Source organism: Rhinolophus sinicus, linkage group LG14 (assembly GCF_036562045.2).
Source record: "Rhinolophus sinicus isolate RSC01 linkage group LG14, ASM3656204v1, whole genome shotgun sequence".
NCBI lineage: Eukaryota > Metazoa > Chordata > Mammalia > Chiroptera > Rhinolophidae > Rhinolophus > Rhinolophus sinicus.
The window spans coordinates 24,501,744-24,520,414 of record NC_133763.1 but is presented as its reverse complement, the minus strand read 5'-3'; the positions used below and the strand labels follow the sequence as shown (position 1 = coordinate 24,520,414).

Below are 18,671 nucleotides of genomic sequence, written 5' to 3'. Positions count from 1 at the left end.
TGCAAATATAAAAAACAATGCAACTCTTCCCATTACTTTTCATCTTAGAAAACAGTTTTCATTAAAAAAAATTTCATTTATGCTAACATGTAGTACGTTTATTATTTTTAAATGACTAAATATCTTTTACCTTTGTTTTAATTTCTAATAAATTATTGATATAATCCATATAAACAAAATAACTTTGGGGTCCTCAAAAATATAAGTATATAAAAAGGTACTGAGACCAAAGTTAGAACCACTTACCCTTGGTTTTTACATATTTAAAGAGTGTCACACACACACACAAATCTGATGCAGACTACATGACAAGTAAATCCTGAAATATTTATTATCTGTCCCTTTAAAGAACAAATTTACAGACCCTTGGTCTAGAGCAGGGGTGTCCAAACTGCAGCCCGCGGGCCAAATGCGGCCCACAATCCATTTTTTATTGGCCCGCAGCAAATTCCAAAAATATATTTAGTTTACTTAAATAAACCAGGTGAGGAAATACGTACTTCACCTCGAGTGAGTAGCCCAGCTGTTTGTGTATTTTACCGCATATGGCCCTTGGAAAAAAACATTGAAAAAAGTTTGGACACCCCTGGTCTAGAGGAAGGCATCCAAAGAATGATGGTGCTAGGTATACTGGAAGGGATTTATTATGTATACCCTGGGAGGGGTAAGGCTTTGAGAAATACAACCTCAAAAGGCTCTCTATAGTGGTGCCCTGCAGGACAGGGATAGCAGGGAAGATGAAACCAATGAAATTCAATGAATTTAATGACAATAATCCTGTTCCTGCAGAATTGTGGAGCAACAGAGGCCAATTACTGATACGTAACCAGAGCCATGATACGGTGCCATTACAGGCAGCAGTGCCCAAAAAGTAATCAGGTTTTGACCCAGAAAAGTCTTTGGCAGTAGCTGTCCCAAGCCTATAATAGAATGGGCTGATAAAGTCTTATTGTTTCCTAAAAACTAGCTATCTGGTGTTCAGAGGGCTAACTTAAAAGACTGACCATTCCTCTCCCAATTCCAAGACCTGAGTCAGTCATCAACTACAATGCCAAAATTTTATATTGTTAAGTCTTCTTTCTCGCCTTCACCAAAAGTACCTTTGGTTTTCTAGGCAAGTATGTATTCAGGGAAGGTAATTAACCAATTTGGAGGGACTACTGCACATTAGCTCTGAGGGGGTTCTAATGACACTGTGGTCCACCAGATTACTGACAGTCAAGTGAGAAGTGGAGTTTGGGCCAGTGGGCCCCTCACCATGGGTAAGCAATATCTCCTTACATCCAGAATCTGCAATATAATAGACATAAAAACAACTGTTGGAGAATCCCTGTGGATCCCCTTACTCATAGAAAGAGGACTATTACGGTAGAAAGAACCAAGTAGAATCCCTAAAACTCTCACTTCAAATGACATGGGAGATTTCTACCACATTCTTATCTGACTTAAGTATGTGTCCTATAGAAAACATGTAATGGATTATGATAAATTTCATCAGGTAGTGACTCCAGCAAATCTGCTATTTCACATATGCCTTCTTTACTGGAGCAAATCAACAAGGCCACCACTACCTGACATGTAGCTACTGGATTGGTGATTTCTTCCCCCTCTATTCCTATTAGTGTAGACCAGGGGTTAACAAACTTTCAGAGGGGGGGAATGGGGGGCAGGGGACAAACAGTAAAAAGTTAGCCAGATGATGATCTCTGTCACAACACTCAACTATGCCAAAGGCAGGCGCAGGCAATAGGTAAAGGACTATGCATCTCTGTATTCTAATATACGAGTAGCTCTGACAAAAACAAGCAGTGGGTTGGATTCCCACAGGCCAGTTTACCAACCTCTGGTGTAGACCACAAGAAACAGTTTGACTTTGCCTACAGGGACAGCAATATACTTTCACTGTCTTATCTCTGGATTATATCAACTCTCTAGTCCTCTGTTAAAATCTTGTTGGCAGGGACATTGGTCTTCTTGCTATTCCTTAAGACACCACACTAATTCAATACATTTATGACAATATGCTCCGTAGACCTAGTAAATAGGAAGTAGCAACTACCTGAGCTTACCTGGGCAAGACCATGAAAATTTAGGAGTTTGACAGCACAGAACAATTTCTAAGTATCCAGTAGTCTGGGTATATGAAATGTTCCCTCTAAGCTGAAGGGACAAGCTATAGCTAGGTGAACATGTATGAATTTTGGACACACTATGTAGTACATTTGGGTACGTTGCTATGACTCATTTAACAAATAACCTTTAAGGCTGCCTGTTCTGTGTAAGGTCCACAAACTAACATGCAAGTTGCCCTACCACTTGGGCCATATTTTCCAGAAGATGCTTGAAGTGTCTGTAGCAGAAACGGATTATCGCATGGAACTTTTGCCAAGTTCCATAGTAGAATCACAGTTGAGATCCTTAGGATTTTGAAGCAGATAACTATTTACCTCTTGTGAAATGGCTTGCTACTGGGTCTATATAGTGATTAAAAGACTGACCATGGTCTTCCAAGTTACCATGTGACGTAAGCTGCCCATCCTAAAGTAGTTATTGTCTAACTCATCAACCTATGAAGTTGGGTGTACATGGCAGCATTCCATCATCAAGTAGATGTGGTATATATAGGATGAAGCTCAAATAAGTCTCAACAGCACAGAAGTTCAGGTTTCCAAGGTGCTACATTGCTTCCTTCCTCTTCATCACAATTATGGCATTCACTATCAGGGGAAAACCTGGCAGACCTGGTTTCCTGAGATTCTGCACAATAAACTGACACTATTCAAAAGCACAGTTTAAGTATTGAGAGTCTCACAGAGGAATGATCCTGAAAAACAGTAGTGAAGGGAAATTTTCCCAGTGGCAATATGTCAAGCAGTGTACTTCATGTTGCCTAGGAGGAGAAACAGCCAGGGGCATAGATCTACAGTGATTCATAGAGAAGAGCCAAAGGCTTGGCTGGATAGTGAGGAATTTGAAAGGAACTAGATTGAAATCTGGTGACAAGGAGATTTGCAGAAGGGAAATATGGATAAACCTCTTGAAATGGGCATACAGTATGAGTGAGTGAGTGTGTGTGTGTGTGTGTGTGTGTGTGTATGTGTATGTATATTATGTCCCACTGCAAGACACCTGATAATAATCAGATGGGCAAGTTGAACATTCTGTGAATATCAGTTAAATTCTTTAGGCAGCCACACCAGTCCTATCCAAAATGCTAATGAACAAATTGTCCAGAGGCAGGAAGTAAGGCTATGCATGGGCTCAGCAACATGATTTCCACACACTTAGTAACTAACACTGAGCCCCGGATACTGCAGTGCTCCCTTAGGAGATAAGCCACCTGGTGACAGGTCAGCTATACTTGGCCACTTCCATCACGAAAAAAACAATAATCTGTCCTCACAAAAACAGTCCATCATTCTCCATCTAGATTTACCTCCCATACCCACAATATTTCTGCAGAAAATAACCATTCCTGAACTTAACAAAATACCTTATTCATCGCTGTGGTATTTCTCTAGAATTGCTTCTGAAGAAGGGATTTTATTTTATAGTAAAAGATGTGTAGCCATGGCCTCATGCCCATGGAAGTCACTGATCTTACCACATATGTCAATCCCTAAAGCAGGTGACCTATACAATTGTAGGTCAAACTACTGAAAACCGTTACAGTACCAAACGGCTGACATTTTGCATGGCAAGGTAAAGAATGCAGCACATACTCTGAACCAAACACTACTTTGTGAGATTAATTCTCCCACAGCATACATAGGTTGGAGAACCAAGGATAGAAACTGAATAACTATTACCTCATGAGCCATTAGCAAAAATTTTGCTTCATGTTCACTATAATTCTGGGCCATGCTGATTTAGAGCAGATTTAGTTCCCCTAAAGAGAATTCCTGTACTAGGAGATACCACCAAGGTCCCACTGAACTGGAGCTTAAACTACGACTTGGCTAATTAGGGCTCCTCATGCCACTGAACCAACATGCAAAGAAGAAGGCTGCAGAATATATTGATATAATTGAACTTAATTATCAATAGGAAACAGTTTCTCCTATACAATGAAGGTAAGGAGGAATATTACTGGAAGTCAGGGGCTTTCCTAGGGTGTCTCTTGATAGAGTCAAGAGACAATGCTGTGTCCAATGATAGAGTCAAATGAAAAACTACAGCAATTGTATTGCAGGAAGGATCATTAATCATCCCTCAGATCAAGAAGTAAAATCAGCTGAGGTAATGTCTAAGGTAGAAAATGGAGTGGGTCACAGAAAGAACCTGTAAATACCTAATTACCAGTCACAAGGCTAGTAACAGAAATAAAGACTACAGTAGTGAAGCCTTTATATATTAATCAATGTTTCATCTTTTTTCTGTTTTCCCATTCCCCTAGTATTAGGTTGGTGCAAAAATAATCGTGGCTTTTGCAATTATTTTTAACCTTTTAAACCGCAGTTACTTTTGCACCGACCTAATATAGTAATTATATGTTGTGATAATGGTAGTTAACCGTACATTTTAGGGACACAGAATATCAAAGAGATGTTGTGTCTACGCAGAATGATGAATGAACATTACTCAGTATGTTCACTCTAGGATGGCTAGAATTGACAAAAATTTGAGTCTCACCTTTTGAAGAGGTTAAGATAACTGAGGCAGATTTAAACTGAAATCACATTAAGACGGAAACATGACATTATTAAGTGTCTTTATTTGGAAGTCCAATATGGATAAAAAAGATATGTAAAATTACGGAGTTTAAAAAATAAGGTGTACAGTGTGAAACTGTCAGTTGCCATCTTGCCTTTGCTCTCAGCCATTTTTTAGAATCTCATCTGCACTGTAATGCAGATTCTCTATTTCCCAGAATACCCTTTATAGCTTCAAGTCTGCCAATGAAAAGAACAGGTGCAAGGTTTGGAAAGTAGAAAAGCAACCCATGTTTACTCTCCAGAGGTGGCTGTATCCAGATGCAGTTTCACAGCAGCTTCCTGTCAAGTAAATGGGAACTACCTACTGGGTGCTACAGATTAAGCCACATTACTGGGGCTTGGAAGATATTCTTGAATGTTGCAGCAGCTTCCCAGAGAGCAAGGAAACCATTAGCTTGGGTGGATACTTATAAGTATGTGTCTGTTTTCCTCATATTTCACAAAGAGCTTTCCTGGCCTTCAGTGGGTACTTCTTTAACTTTAGTTCCCCCAGCTCTGTAAATATTCGTGCAGGCTCTAATTCCTGTATTAAATCCTCTAGCTCCCCCAAGATGCATAAAGTTTCTGTTTTCAAAACAGAAGAGGTTAACTGTACACCAATATACAAATATTACACAGCAGAGTCAATCACAAGAGACTGTATAAAAGTGTTAAGGTAAGAAACAGAGGTTAAAATATGTAATGTACATGTACCTATAAGTATATTCACTTGGAAGAATTAATGATAGAATTGATAATGTTCTAGAAAGTATTTATTAGGCCACAAAACCACTCAATAAATTTTAAAGAGTAGAAAAAGGAAAGACCATTTTCTCTGATCTGAAGGTAGTAACATCAGTCAGTAACAATAAAATTGCAAAAAACCCGACAACTGTATAAAATCTGAAATTTCTAAAAACATTATCTTTTGAACCACCATGGAAATAACTGAAATTGTAATATCAAGAAAATAACAATGACGAGATTAACATAGCCTCAGTCTAGGATTTAGCCTTTACTCAACACTCCTCAGAGGAAACTGTTATCTTTTATACACGCATACACAATTTAAAAAGAATGAAAATAAGCCATTTTCAACTGAAGAATTTGGTTAAAGAAACTTCAAACAAACCAAAGAAAATTTACAAATTAAAAAAGGAAAAAGACGCCCCTGAACATTTGAAATTTAAAAAAAAAAATCATTTCTTTCCAAAATACAGTAGTACCTCAGTTTTCCAACGTCTCCGTTGACCAACATTTCGGTTTACAAATGCCGTAAACCTGGAAGTAATTGCTTTGGTTTTCAACACGCCTCAGAAGTCGAACATGTCATGAGGCTTCTGCTGCATGCAATCCTGAAGCCTAGCTGTCGGCTGTTAAGTCCTGAGCATCCGCGCAACATGGAGGTGATATTTGGGCTTCTTTTGTGTGCAATCAATCTGTGCTCATCTCATCTCAGGAGCACTCTTGTAATCGATTTATTTTTGTGACTATTGGGAAGCCAGTGCATAAATCTGTATTCAGCTAATCACAGGAGCTCTCTTGCAACCAATCTGTTTTTGTGACTGTGTGGAACCCAGTGCATCATCTGTGTTCATCTAATCTAAGTAGCCCTCTTGCAACCAATTTGTTTTTGTGACTGTGTGCAATCAATCTGTGTTCATGTCATCTCAGGAGCCCTCTGCCAATCACCCCTTGCTGTGAGAAACGGATAAAAGCTGCAAAGCCAAGAGAATCATTAACGGAACAACAATAGAGGTGAAGAAGGAAATTATTTCCAAACACGAAAGTGGTGTCCGTGTATGTGATCTGGCAACACAGTTTGGTATTGCCAAATCTACAATTGGTACCATCTTAAAAAATAAAGAAGCCATTAAAGCAGCCAATGTTGCAAGAGGTGTTAAAACACTTACAAAACAAAGAACACAGACAATCAAAGAAGTGGAAAATATACTTTTCAGATGGATAAATGAAAAAGTTGGCTGGTGACAGCATTTCTGAGAGCACAATTTGTGAAAAAGCTTTACATTTGTATGCTGACCTCATCAAAAACACCCCTGGAACAAGTGCTGACAGTGATATTTTCAAGGCAAGTAGAGGGTGGTTTGAAAAGTTTAAGAGGAGAAGTGGAATACACAATGAGGTGAAGAAACATGGTGAAGTTGTCAGTGCCAACCAAGAAGACACCGACCAATTTGTCTAGGAATTTAAAGATTATGTAGAGGCAGAGGATTTCCTTCCCCAACAAGTTTTCAACTGAGGTGAGACAGGCCTCTTTTGGAAGAAAATGCCAAAGAGGACCTACCTAACAAAGGAGAGGAAATCATTGCCAGGACACAAGCCCATGAAAGACAGGCTAACCCTTTTGTTTTGTGGAAATGCAAGTGTGGATTTTAAGTTGAAGCTTAGCTAGTCTACCACTCTGAGAACCCCAGAGTATTTAAGAAAAAGAGTGTCATACAAAGCAAATTGCATGTGATGTGGAGGGCAAACAGCAAAGCCTGGGTAACCAGGAAATTTTTTGTTGAGTGGATTCATGAAGAGTTTGGGCCAAGTATAAAAAAAAGCCTCCAAGATAAAAGTCTTCCAATGAAGTGCCTGCTTGTTATGGATAATGCTCCAGTTCACCTCCCAGGCTTGGAGGACAAGTTGATGGAAGAGTTCAGTTTTATCAACGTAAAGGTTTTGCCCTCCAGTACAACTCCTCTCATCCAGCCCAAGGACCAGCAGGTCATATCTAATTTTAAGAAGCTTTATACCAAAGCACTGTTCCAAAGGTGCTTGGAGGTGACCATGGACACAGAGCTAACCCTCAGAGAGTACTAGAAGAATCATTTCAATATCCAACATTGCTTACATCTCATAGACAAAGCAGGAAGCATGTGTCTCACAGAACAATGAAGTCAGCATGGAAGAGACTGTGGCCAGACGCTGTCCCTGAACATGTATTTGAGGATGTTGAAGAGGATGCTCCTATTGAGGATGTTGTGTCTCTGAGAAAGTCCATGTGCTTGGAAGTGAGCAGTGATGATGTAGAGGAGTTAGTGCAGGACCACAAGACTGAACTCACCACAGAAGAACTTCAACACATTCTGATGGAGCAGCAACAGGGGCAACTGAGGAATTGTCTTTGGAGGAGGAGGGAAGAGAAAGTGTTTCTACTTCACTGATCAAAGAAATGTGTGCAAAAATGGGTTGAAATGCAAATTTTTGTTGAAAAATATCACCCTGATAAAGCTGCTGTCAGGCCACTAACACTTTCAATGATAATGCTATGTCTCACTTTAGACAAATTTTAACACATCGGAAAAAGCAAATGTCAATTGAAAATTTTTTAGTGAGGAAAAGATCCAGTGAGTCTAAACCAGGTGTCAGTGGTGTAAACAAATCAAGGAAAGGAATGGCAGGAGAGGAGTCACCTACAGTGATTATGGAAGAGGGCTACAGAACACCTGAACAACAGTCACCTATTGTGATTCTGGAAGAGGACCACAGAATACCTGGAGAACAGTCACCTATTTTGATTATTGAAGGCAGACCCTCCATCCAAACCATGACTATCATTGTAGGTAAGAAAAAAATTACATTTTCATTTTTATCATCTACAGTACTGTTTTTACATTGTGTTTATTTATTATTGCTTTTCAGTACAGTATATTGTGTTTATTGTTTTCATTGTGTATCATTTCATGGGTCTATGGTATCATTATAGTAAAATTCATGCTAAATTTGCTGTTTCAGGGGTTGACTTTAAAGGTCTGGAATGGATTAATCCATTTTGCATTACTTTCTATGGGAAACCAGGCCTAGGTTTTCAAATGTCTCAGAACTTGAACGGTCTTCTGGAATGGATTATGCTTGAAAACTGAGGTACCACTGTACTAATCCATTTTTAAAAATCACTAATGGATTTACGCAGTCTGTTATTTTCAAAACTTTGCAAAACACGTTAACTATTTAAAAAGTAAAAGTTTTTACTTCATAAATATATCAATTGATACATTTACCTAAGATAAATGAATAAATTAAGGTATTGATTACACACAAAATTGAAATTTGAATCACCAGTATTTTAATTTTATAATTATAGATGAAATTCTTACCTTTTTGCTATTTGATTCTCAAGATGTTTAACTTTTTCTAATAACTGTTTCTCAACAGCTTCTCTCTCCAACTTAAATTCTTTCAGGGCAGTCTGAACAGCTTCTTCTTTTTCACAATTAAGCTTCTGAATTAACTGTTGTCTGTCTTGTTCCTGGTTCATGATGAATTTTTCTCTGTCTTTCTCAAGTTTCTGGATAATAGCTTCATACTCTTGTTCTTGTTGGGTAATTTTTTCATCTTTTTGTTTTTCAAGAGCACGCAACTCTGAGTCCAATTTACCCTGCAGTTCAACTATTTCTTCTTTCAGGTTTCTTTCTATTTCAAATGCTTGGTGATGCAATGATGTTACTTTGTTTAATTCAGCTTTAAGCGCTTTAGATTCTTCTTCATGTCTACTAATTAACTCTGAAATGCACTGATCTTTTTCAATTGTCATTAAAGTTCTTAGCTCTGCTAAGCCTACCTGATAATTTTCATTATTATCCTGAATCTTTTGGTTTAGTTTACTTATCTCTGTTCTCAAATCTTTAGTCTCTTGTTCAAGGAGAGATTTTAAGGTCTCCTTCTGCTGGGCTCTGCTTTCTTCCAGCAAAATTTTTATTTCATCAGTTTCTGCTTCCTTCAATGCAAGTTCAACCTCTAACTTACATCTTGTGTCTGACAACTCAGAAACCTTGAGTTTTAACTCCTGTAGCTGTTGTTCTTTCTCCTGGATAATTGTGACATGAGATTTTTGTATCTGATCAAGTTTTTGTTGATTTTCATTTTTTAATTTCTCCAAAGAAACTTTGTGGTCTGTCATAACTTTATCGAACTCCTGTGTGTGCCTGACGTACAGAGTATTCTCTAATTCCTTTAGATGACTTTCTTCTAAGCTCTGAAGTTCTGCCCTCAACACCTGGATCTTCTCATCATTTTCAACATGGAGCTTCTTTAAGTCTTCTAATACCATCTCTCGAGACTCCTTCAGTTCCTTAATTTCACAATTTTGAGTGTGCATTATATTTTCCATCTCTAACAACTTCTGGTCCTTTTCATTCTGCAGACAGATGACAGCTTCTTTTTCATGTTTAACCAAAGCAAATTCATTATCTTTATTTTGTAAAACCTCCTCAAGGCATACTAAGTCTCCGCTAAGTTTTTTAATTTTGTTTTCATTTTCTTCACTCTCTTTTATTAATGCATCAAGTTTGCCTTCATATTCACTTTTTAAAGACTGTAGTTCTTTTTGATGTTTTTCATTTAGTGTTATTTCCAAAGAACACTTTACCTTTTCAATAATGTCTCTTATTTCTATTGCTGTACATTTTAAAGAATTTGAGAAGTCACACTGCTCTTTTTGTACATATGTTCTGAAGTGGCAAAGGTCCTCCTTGATGGTTTGTATAGTGAATTGTGAGTCTTGGGCAACAACCCTACATTTTTCCAATTGGACTTTTAGAGAAACATGATCTCCTGAATCCTTTTTACCATACATATTTGTATCCTGCATACGTCTACTGTCTATTGCATTGATAACTGATGAATAAAGTGATTCCACCATCATTTCTGGACTTTGTGGATCACTTATAACGTTAGGAGATAAATTTTCTTCTATTACAAATTCATTCACAGCAGACATAAAATCTGATTCAGGACTTTCTGCTAATGAATCCAAGTCTAATGAAACTTGCTGAATAGTCTGTTCTATGTTTGGATGGGGAATAGTTTCAAAATCAAATGTATGTGCATCAATGCTATCTGGAGACAATTCTTCTAGGGGACATACTGCAGGACATAAGGGATCCTGAACAGTGAATGGAGGAGGAGTTCTTGGTGAGGTAGTAGTTGTAATTCCTGTTGCACTTTCTATTCTTGGTGAGGAAGCCGACTGTGGGGATGTCTGACTCGTAGATGCCTGGAAAAGACAGGGACAGGCTTAAACAGCTGTAGCAACATAAACATTTTACAGTAAAAAAGTGAATCATTTGAAAGAACTTAATTTGCCTTTTGTTCACTCAGTAGATCTGTAATGGTCTGTGACATTTCATCCAAACTTTGTGCTGCTTTTACCAAATTATGTAGAGCAAGTACATGCTGGTGTAGAGGTTCAAAGTCACAAAGTAAGGGAACCCTGAAATAGAATGTAACCAAATTAGATTTTTGATTTCTTACCAAAGACAAAAACAAGTACAACCAAATATTTTAATGATGTCAAGAATAACTACTGCATTATCATTCTCTTTCAATCAATATCAGGAATAGCCAAAGATATAATCATTAACATGATAAATTAGAAATCTTTCACAGTATACAAAGTCAGAGTAACTACTAGAAAAAAAGTTGTATGTAAGACATTCATTTCTTTATTTTCTGGTCATTTTTATATTCCCCAGATGTTTCCCAAAGCAGCCACAGGAGACCTAGTCTACCATAAAATAGTTCTCTATTCTGTTATCTCCTCAGAGCGCTCATACGTTCCATAGCTCCAGAATAATGAGAACATTACAAGGTGACATCTAAAGTTAAAAATACTAATGATATTTACCTGAGGAATGGTTGAACTTCTGAAGGACAAAATGACTGCAGAAACTGTAAATCTTTTAATGAAATATCTGGAAGTTCACAGTCAAACTTTCGAGGCTTCTGTGTCTGTACAAAAAAATAATAATTTACAAAAAAATATAAAGGACAAATTTATAAGTGGTTTCTTACTGTAATTAAATTCAGTGTAACAAATAAGCAAAAATGTTTTAAGTGATCTACTCACACTTAATAGAATAAAATTACATTAAAAATTCAATAACATGGGATACTATTTTTCTGAGTCTTAACTAACTGGGACACAAGCTGTTGATGATCAACTAATGTGCTTGCTCCTGCCCTTCACTGTTTTCAGCATCTTTTTATGGGAATTCTAGCATTCCCATCAACATTAATGGAATAATGTTTCACTAGTACATAAACTATTCCCAAATTTTTCCTTGACCTATTGCATGATCAGGTAGATCTTTCTAGCCCTAGCCCTGTATCTACTCCTATTATCTATTAGCATGCCTTGTTGTTTTAACATGGTAAAAATAATTTTTTCCCATGTAACACTTCGTTCCTTGCCTTTTCACTTGACCTTCCCATTTTCTAAAATATAAGCTCTTAGTGAATTTCAGCTTCTCTGAATAAAAATTATCTGGTAAGTCCTACCATTTCTTTATAATACTGCCAAGAAATGCACCTTTTAAAGTAACTCCAATTGTTTTTGATTATTAAGCAGATTTAGAAATGCCAAGATGCTCTTCATTAGATAGGGTTTCCCAGATATATTACATCAGTCATTCTTAGCCATTTTAAAAAATACACACATTTAAAGTCCTAAGAAATCCTGCAGTACAGAAACATGTTTACTAGCTAAGCAGTATGTCTAAGGAGAAAAACAGACAAACAAACAAATAAATAAACAAACCTACAGCATTTCCTAAACTTCTTTGACTGTAGAATCTGGTTTAGAAATATACCAAACTTATTTTTCATGGTTTCAATAAAGGTTACCAGAAGAGTCACCCTGTCTGATTTGTCAAAACATGAACAAAAGAAAGCTGGTGGGTGGGTGGGTAAGAGAGTAAGAGAATGAAAAGGGGAAGGAAATGGGAGAGGACAGTAGAAAAAGGCAGAGGGGAAAGGAAAGAGGGAGGGAAAAGGTAAAGAAACAGAGAAAGAGAAAGACAAAATAAGAAATAGAAAATCTATTCCTATCAATCTGAATAGTGTAGTAAGACTTATCCGCCTTTGTTATGAAGACATGATTAAAAACTATGAATATATCTTAAGGCTTTATAACTGGCTTTTTTAAAGCCAAAAACATTTTTATGTTGATAAAAAAATTTGATAACTATCTCTATTTATGAAATAAAGGTTTGAACATACAGAATTTAGTTATGGTTAGGAAATACATACACAAAAGGATGGGGGCCAGGAGTCCAATCCTCTAAATAGACGATTTCTTAAAAAAGACTTCCCTGTGTAAAGAAATTAACAATACGGTTATTTTACAACTTTGCTTAGAGTAAAACAAAAAAAATTAAAATAAAACAACTCCTTTGGTTTTTGAAAAAAATTCTGACAATTCTTCATATTTAAAATTTAACTATGTATTCAACTCTAGAGAGGAACATGCATCTATAGATTTCAATGGTAATTCAAATCACACGAATGCTATATAATGCTACATTCATATCTATAAAAACATTTTTATTTAAAAGATAAATTTAAGTTATTAATGAAGAACACTTACTAAATAATTTTCCAAAGGATTCCCTTTTTGACTTTTCAGCTTCATATAATTGCTTTCCATCTTTGACTAAAGCACCAGCCCACTAAGAGGAGGAAATCTTACGTTACTATCACGCAGCAATTCATTAAAACTCACAACACAATTAACATAGACTTCAACTTGCATACCTCTCTGTAGTGTTTTATGAACATTTTTCTCCTTACAACCTCAACAACAGCTAAGCAGTACATCTGAGGAACTGTACTAAGAGCTTCAACAATTTTGACTCTTTCTAACAGCTCTATTACGAGGCGGAGCAAAGCTTGCAATTTCTCTCCATCTTGATCAGCATGAAGCATTACAAAGCAACACCACCTAAAGAATGAAATTGAGACATACAAACTATAAAAAAATCTAATCCCAAGTTAATCAATCAAGTATTTCAACATAGTGATAAGAGAAAAATATTCCATCACTTGGAAGAAATTAAAAAACATCAACTCTAAACATCCTAAATTAGAGATAATAGAATCACTTACTTCAGTCTGACATGTAGGTTAGTTGCTAGTTCTTGTTTGGCAGTGGTACACTTCTGTTTAATATCCAATAGTTTTCTATGATTTTGCAACATAATCATCAACTGATTTGCATGACTTAGGCATAAGTCAGGTAATACAGATGCATCCTTCAAGTTTTCAGCTCTCATCTGATTAGCTAAAAATCCCTTTGAGAGAAAATATTTTAAAGGGTATTAACTTTGTTTCATGAGAAACATGAACATTCATTTAGAAGGAAAATCTTTATGTTAAACAAGAACTCTTCTACTTTCAAACAAGAATTTAAAATCTACTCTTTCTCAATGTGGTAGATGTGGTCATAGCAAAAGGTTCAGTTTTGAAGAAATCTATGCTCATCTAATTCTGTCCCATTGTGCTAGGAAAAAAATAAAACCCAAGAAAATAAAGTAACTTATCCAAGGACACATTTAAAAGCCAAATTAGAACAACATATGTGTCAGTCAGAGCATGATAGTAAGTAAAACGTGGTCAATGATTTTAAGCCATGAAAAAGAATAATTTAATCTTGGCCAATGATATTCAATGGTTTGTTGTATACTTCCCCAAATAAAAAACAATCAACTGACATTGCACTTTATTGAAAAGTCATTCTTCTCTTTTCTTTTCTAGACTATATTTTGTTCCACTGACATATATGTATATTTTGTTTTCTTCAGAATAATGACTAAAGTCTAATTTTACAGTACGTTTTATTATGTGGTCGGAAAAATATATACTTTTTCTTAGCTACCCTTATTTTCATAGGTAAACTTTGCATTATTTTGTTAAGTAGGGAATGTATTTAGGTTATATAAATTTAGACAAATGTGCTATATTTAAAGTCTTCTTTTATTCACACAACCAGCCAAATGAAAACCCAACAGCATATACTTAAAAAAATGTCCAAAGAGGTTATAACTTCTTTGATAACCTCTTGAGGTTATTAAGTATTTTTATTGTGCTTATAGATGTTTTTTCCTATTCTATTTACTAAATAATTAACATGCTATAGAAAGTTTCAGGATTTGTACATCCATCTGACTGACATACTTGTTACTGTAAATCATTATCTTTCTAGGGATTTAACCACATTGATCAGCAAAGGACAGCAAGTGTGTCTTCCTACTTTCTAGTAGTTCTTTCTGTTTCAAGTTTTTCTAAATATTATGTAAATATTTAAATGATGTATACTGAAAAGTCAAAATGGTTGAATATATGAAAATAAGACAATTTCAATAGTAGCTTTATATCTTTTTTTTTCAAGATGCTATACGACCAACTGTTGCTATACTTTAATTTAATCTATTTAAAAATAACATACTGCTTCTATCTCCTTTGTCAAAGTCTTAATAGGTTTCAATTACTTTTTACTGAACCCAAGAAAAGTATAGAATCAATCCTCAAATCTAAATTCTAGACCATTAATAAAGGATTTCCAAAAGCACATTTGTAACAGCATGCTAAGACATAATATACTGGATATGATCAAGACTGCAGGAACAGAAAAGGCATGCCTACTGAAATGGTGTTTCAGATAAAAACCTTGCCTCTGTAAATCCACTGGCAACCAAACAAGTAAAGATGAGTGAAAAGTTGTTCCAGTGACCACATACCACCTAACTTCAACAGGGTATCTCCTGTCTCTCATGAATGCCTTGAAAATAATCTTATTATACCCCATTTCTCTCACAGTCAGATTCACTCAGGCAAGCCCACTTGAAATCCATCTACCTAGGGCCTCAATTTCCTCTATTTTACAATTTTGCTCCCGGTGTGTAACCAGCTAATCAAGATAATTTCTAAACACACTCATATTAAGAAGTACATGGGACACCAAGAAGTATTAACTGAAGAATAATTAAACAAGTATTTAATTGCCTCTTAATGTCTAAAATGACTATACTACTTCAGGGAGAAAAATCTTTTTAAAAATTAAGAATATTATCTCCACTTAGAATAAAGTGTTCTAAAAGTTAAATTCTATGAGCTACCACTGCAGTTTAAAACATTAGCAAAAGCTGCAAATAAATTAGGGGGAGAGAAGATGTTTAGACAGCATTCTTCTATGATCATGACATCAAGAATTAGTTTTTTTAATTTTCACATGAACAGTATAAGGGATGTCCATTAAATTTTATTTCATTTTGGTTTCCAGAAGGTTTAAGGGTCAAGACCTGAAAAGCAAACAATAAAGGCTCAAGTCCAAAATAAATGCTTCTTTTATTACTTTGAGAATATGAAAAAGTACTATTACTCCCTTTGTCACAGCAACTACTCTCCCAAAGAAATGACTACATTATATGACAAAGCTTCATTTGCTGAATCCACTGCATACTTGAGGATGACATCAGAAATAGATTTTAATGCAACCAAATGTAAATCCATTCAATGTATCTGCCCAATTGTAGTAGAAACATTAGCAATATTTTTTTTAAAACAAGAGATTTTCAGGAGCAAAGAAAAAGAAAGAAAAAGAAGGGGAGGGAGGGAGGGAGGGAGGGAGGGAGGGAGGAGGGAGGGAGGAGGAGGAGGGAGGGAGGAGGGAGGAGGGAGGGAGGAGGAAGGAAGGAAGGAGAAAGAAAGAAAGAAAGAATGAAAGAAAGAAAGAAAATACCTAAGATAAGAGAATTGGAACTCCTGGTTTATTCAATCTTAGAAACAGTTATATAGAAATCTGGAGATGTTAAAGGCATGCAAATAACTACATATATTTAACTACATCAAAATTTAAAATTTCTGTATAGCAATCTTACCACTTTTATAATACAAAAAGAATTACCCAGACTATATAAAATAAATTCTTACAAAAATATTAGGCTAAAGGGAAGTTGGCAAATGACAAAGCAGAGAAAATAAAAGGCAAACATTGATAAAAGGGAACTGTTCTCCTCATTAATTACTAGGAGTGTTGATTTTTCCTTTATGGGTGGTATTATAACATTACTAATTAATATTTAAAATGCACAAATACCCTAGGTCCAGCAATTCCATTATTGGAGATTTTGCCTAAATACCAGAACAGGCACATAAAAATAGATGTATTGGGATATTACAACAACATTTGTAATAAGGAAAAACGAAAACCTAAATCATCATCAAAGAAAGTACAGTTAAATAAATTGTTTGATTCGTTCTATGGAGAGTTAAAGAGAATGACACTGGAGAAGAAGTGAAACATCAGGAATTCGGAGTTGTCTCTAGTCATGGTAGACTATAATGTAATGGTAATGCAGACTAAGCTTCCTGTTGCATTAGTTAATGGAGATCTAAGAAAGCAGTGAAATAGTAAAACACAGTGAAGGGGCCAGGATCTAGGAGGAAACCTAGAGAGGTAAGGTTAGGCAACTAGAGGTGCTTTGCCCTAGAGACAACTGCTGATTCCTGAAGAGGAGCCAAGGCTAAGAATAAGATCAGCAATCCTTCTGGTAGTTTCCCATGGAGATAGGAAATTAAAAAAAAAATCACATCAGTGCCAGCCAAGGAAAATGACAATGGAACACACTTTGCATTAGTACCTCCAAAAAGCTATATTCCAGGAAACAGAGTTTACAAAAGTAGACTGGCCATCACAAGGACTGGAAGAACAACTTCCAATCACCTAAATCTCTGAAACTGGATTAAGGTGATCTAAGATTGCAGTTGTCCCTGCAAATGCCCAAAGCAAACAAATTCTCTCTAAAAGAAAATGTTAACCTAGGCTTCATATTTGATTTGTCTTATCAAAACTAATTAGGCACATGAAAAGTCAAGATCACATCAATTAAAACTATGAGAAACGAGAAAATATACATAGATAAATAGGCACAGGTAATGGAGTGAACAGACATAGACTTTAAATAACTATATGCTTAATGTGATCAAAGAGGTAAGACTGAACCTTGGTAATTTTAAACTATATAAAAGAACCAAATTGAAAAGGTAGAGTTAAAAATAAAGAACAAAAATATGAAATCAATATACAGATTTAACAGCTATTCAAAGCTGAAAAAGAATCTGAAAATTAATCTGAACTATCAGGTCAAAAGAAAGTATCTGAAATGAAACAGATATGATGATATATACAGAAAACAAGGGTAAATGGAAAGGGCAAGGTGAAAGATCTAATATATGTATAATTGGAATCAATAAAGAAGGGAAAGAGTAAGACAAAGGCAAGATTTGAAGAGAAACTGATTAGGAATGTTCCCAAATCATTTAAGTCATTAAGCCACAGTAGTACTACATTCAAGTAGTACTACAAGCCCAACACAGGAGAAATACAAAGAAAGCCACACCTTGTCATATAGTAGTAAAACTCCTAAAAAAAACAAACCAAAGGTACAGTGCTAAAAGCAAATCTCTAACAGCCTAGAAGTCTATGTCAGGAAACTATCCTTCAGATATAAAGATGATTTATGGAAATTTTCAAATGACAAAAACTGAATTTGCCACTAAAAGGAAATACTAAGGGATATTTTAATGTATACTAGTCTTTAATACAGCAAATATTATGTAGGAGGGAAAAAAGCTAATAAACATTAAAAATAAAATAAAATTAAAAATTAAAAAATAATCCAAAAGGCAAAAGCAGAGGAAAAAAAGAACATAGAATTGAAAAAAAAAAAGAAGAAAAATCAGAAATGGTTAAAGACAAATATTCAATAATTACCGTATATAAGTGGATTAAATGTTCCAATTAAAAGATTTCTCAACTTATTTTGAGGCCATCATAAACCCAATGCCAAAATTTGACAAATACGTAACAAATGAAAAACATACACAAGTCAATATAATTTTGTTTGCCAATGTTAATATAAATCCAGAAATCCATAAAAAAGACAGTATGATCTGACATTAAATTTATTCCAAGAATCCAAGGATGATTCAAGATTAGAAGTAGAATGTAAAACTGTTAATCTGCTTAGTAAAGGGTTTCTACTAAACAAGTTAAAAAAACAATACTACAAACATTATTATGGTCACATGTTGGCTACTTTCTATATAAATCAGGAATTAAACAAGGACACACATTATTGTGATTACTCAGCACTGTACTGGTCATCCAGTCAGTGCAAAAAGACAAGATAAAGA

At 35.4% G+C, this 18,671-nt stretch overlaps 1 protein-coding gene across 4 annotated transcripts in view; it reads right to left on the bottom strand.

The window, feature by feature from the left end:
- Positions 1–18,671, bottom strand: part of RB1CC1 (RB1 inducible coiled-coil 1) — an 83,188-nt gene that overhangs the window by 28,829 nt on the left and 35,688 nt on the right. For all 4 annotated transcript variants that reach the window (XM_019712559.2, XM_019712560.2, XM_019712562.2 and 1 more), the window contains exons 9-15: positions 13,584–13,768; positions 13,233–13,419; positions 13,066–13,147; positions 12,729–12,790; positions 11,326–11,429; positions 10,785–10,911; positions 8,798–10,695 (exon numbers count right to left, since the gene is read on the bottom strand). In XM_019712559.2, coding sequence (XP_019568118.2) covers positions 8,798–10,695; positions 10,785–10,911; positions 11,326–11,429; positions 12,729–12,790; positions 13,066–13,147; positions 13,233–13,419; positions 13,584–13,768 — 2,645 coding nt within the window. The remainder of the gene's footprint in view (positions 1–8,797; positions 10,696–10,784; positions 10,912–11,325; positions 11,430–12,728; positions 12,791–13,065; positions 13,148–13,232; positions 13,420–13,583; positions 13,769–18,671) is intronic.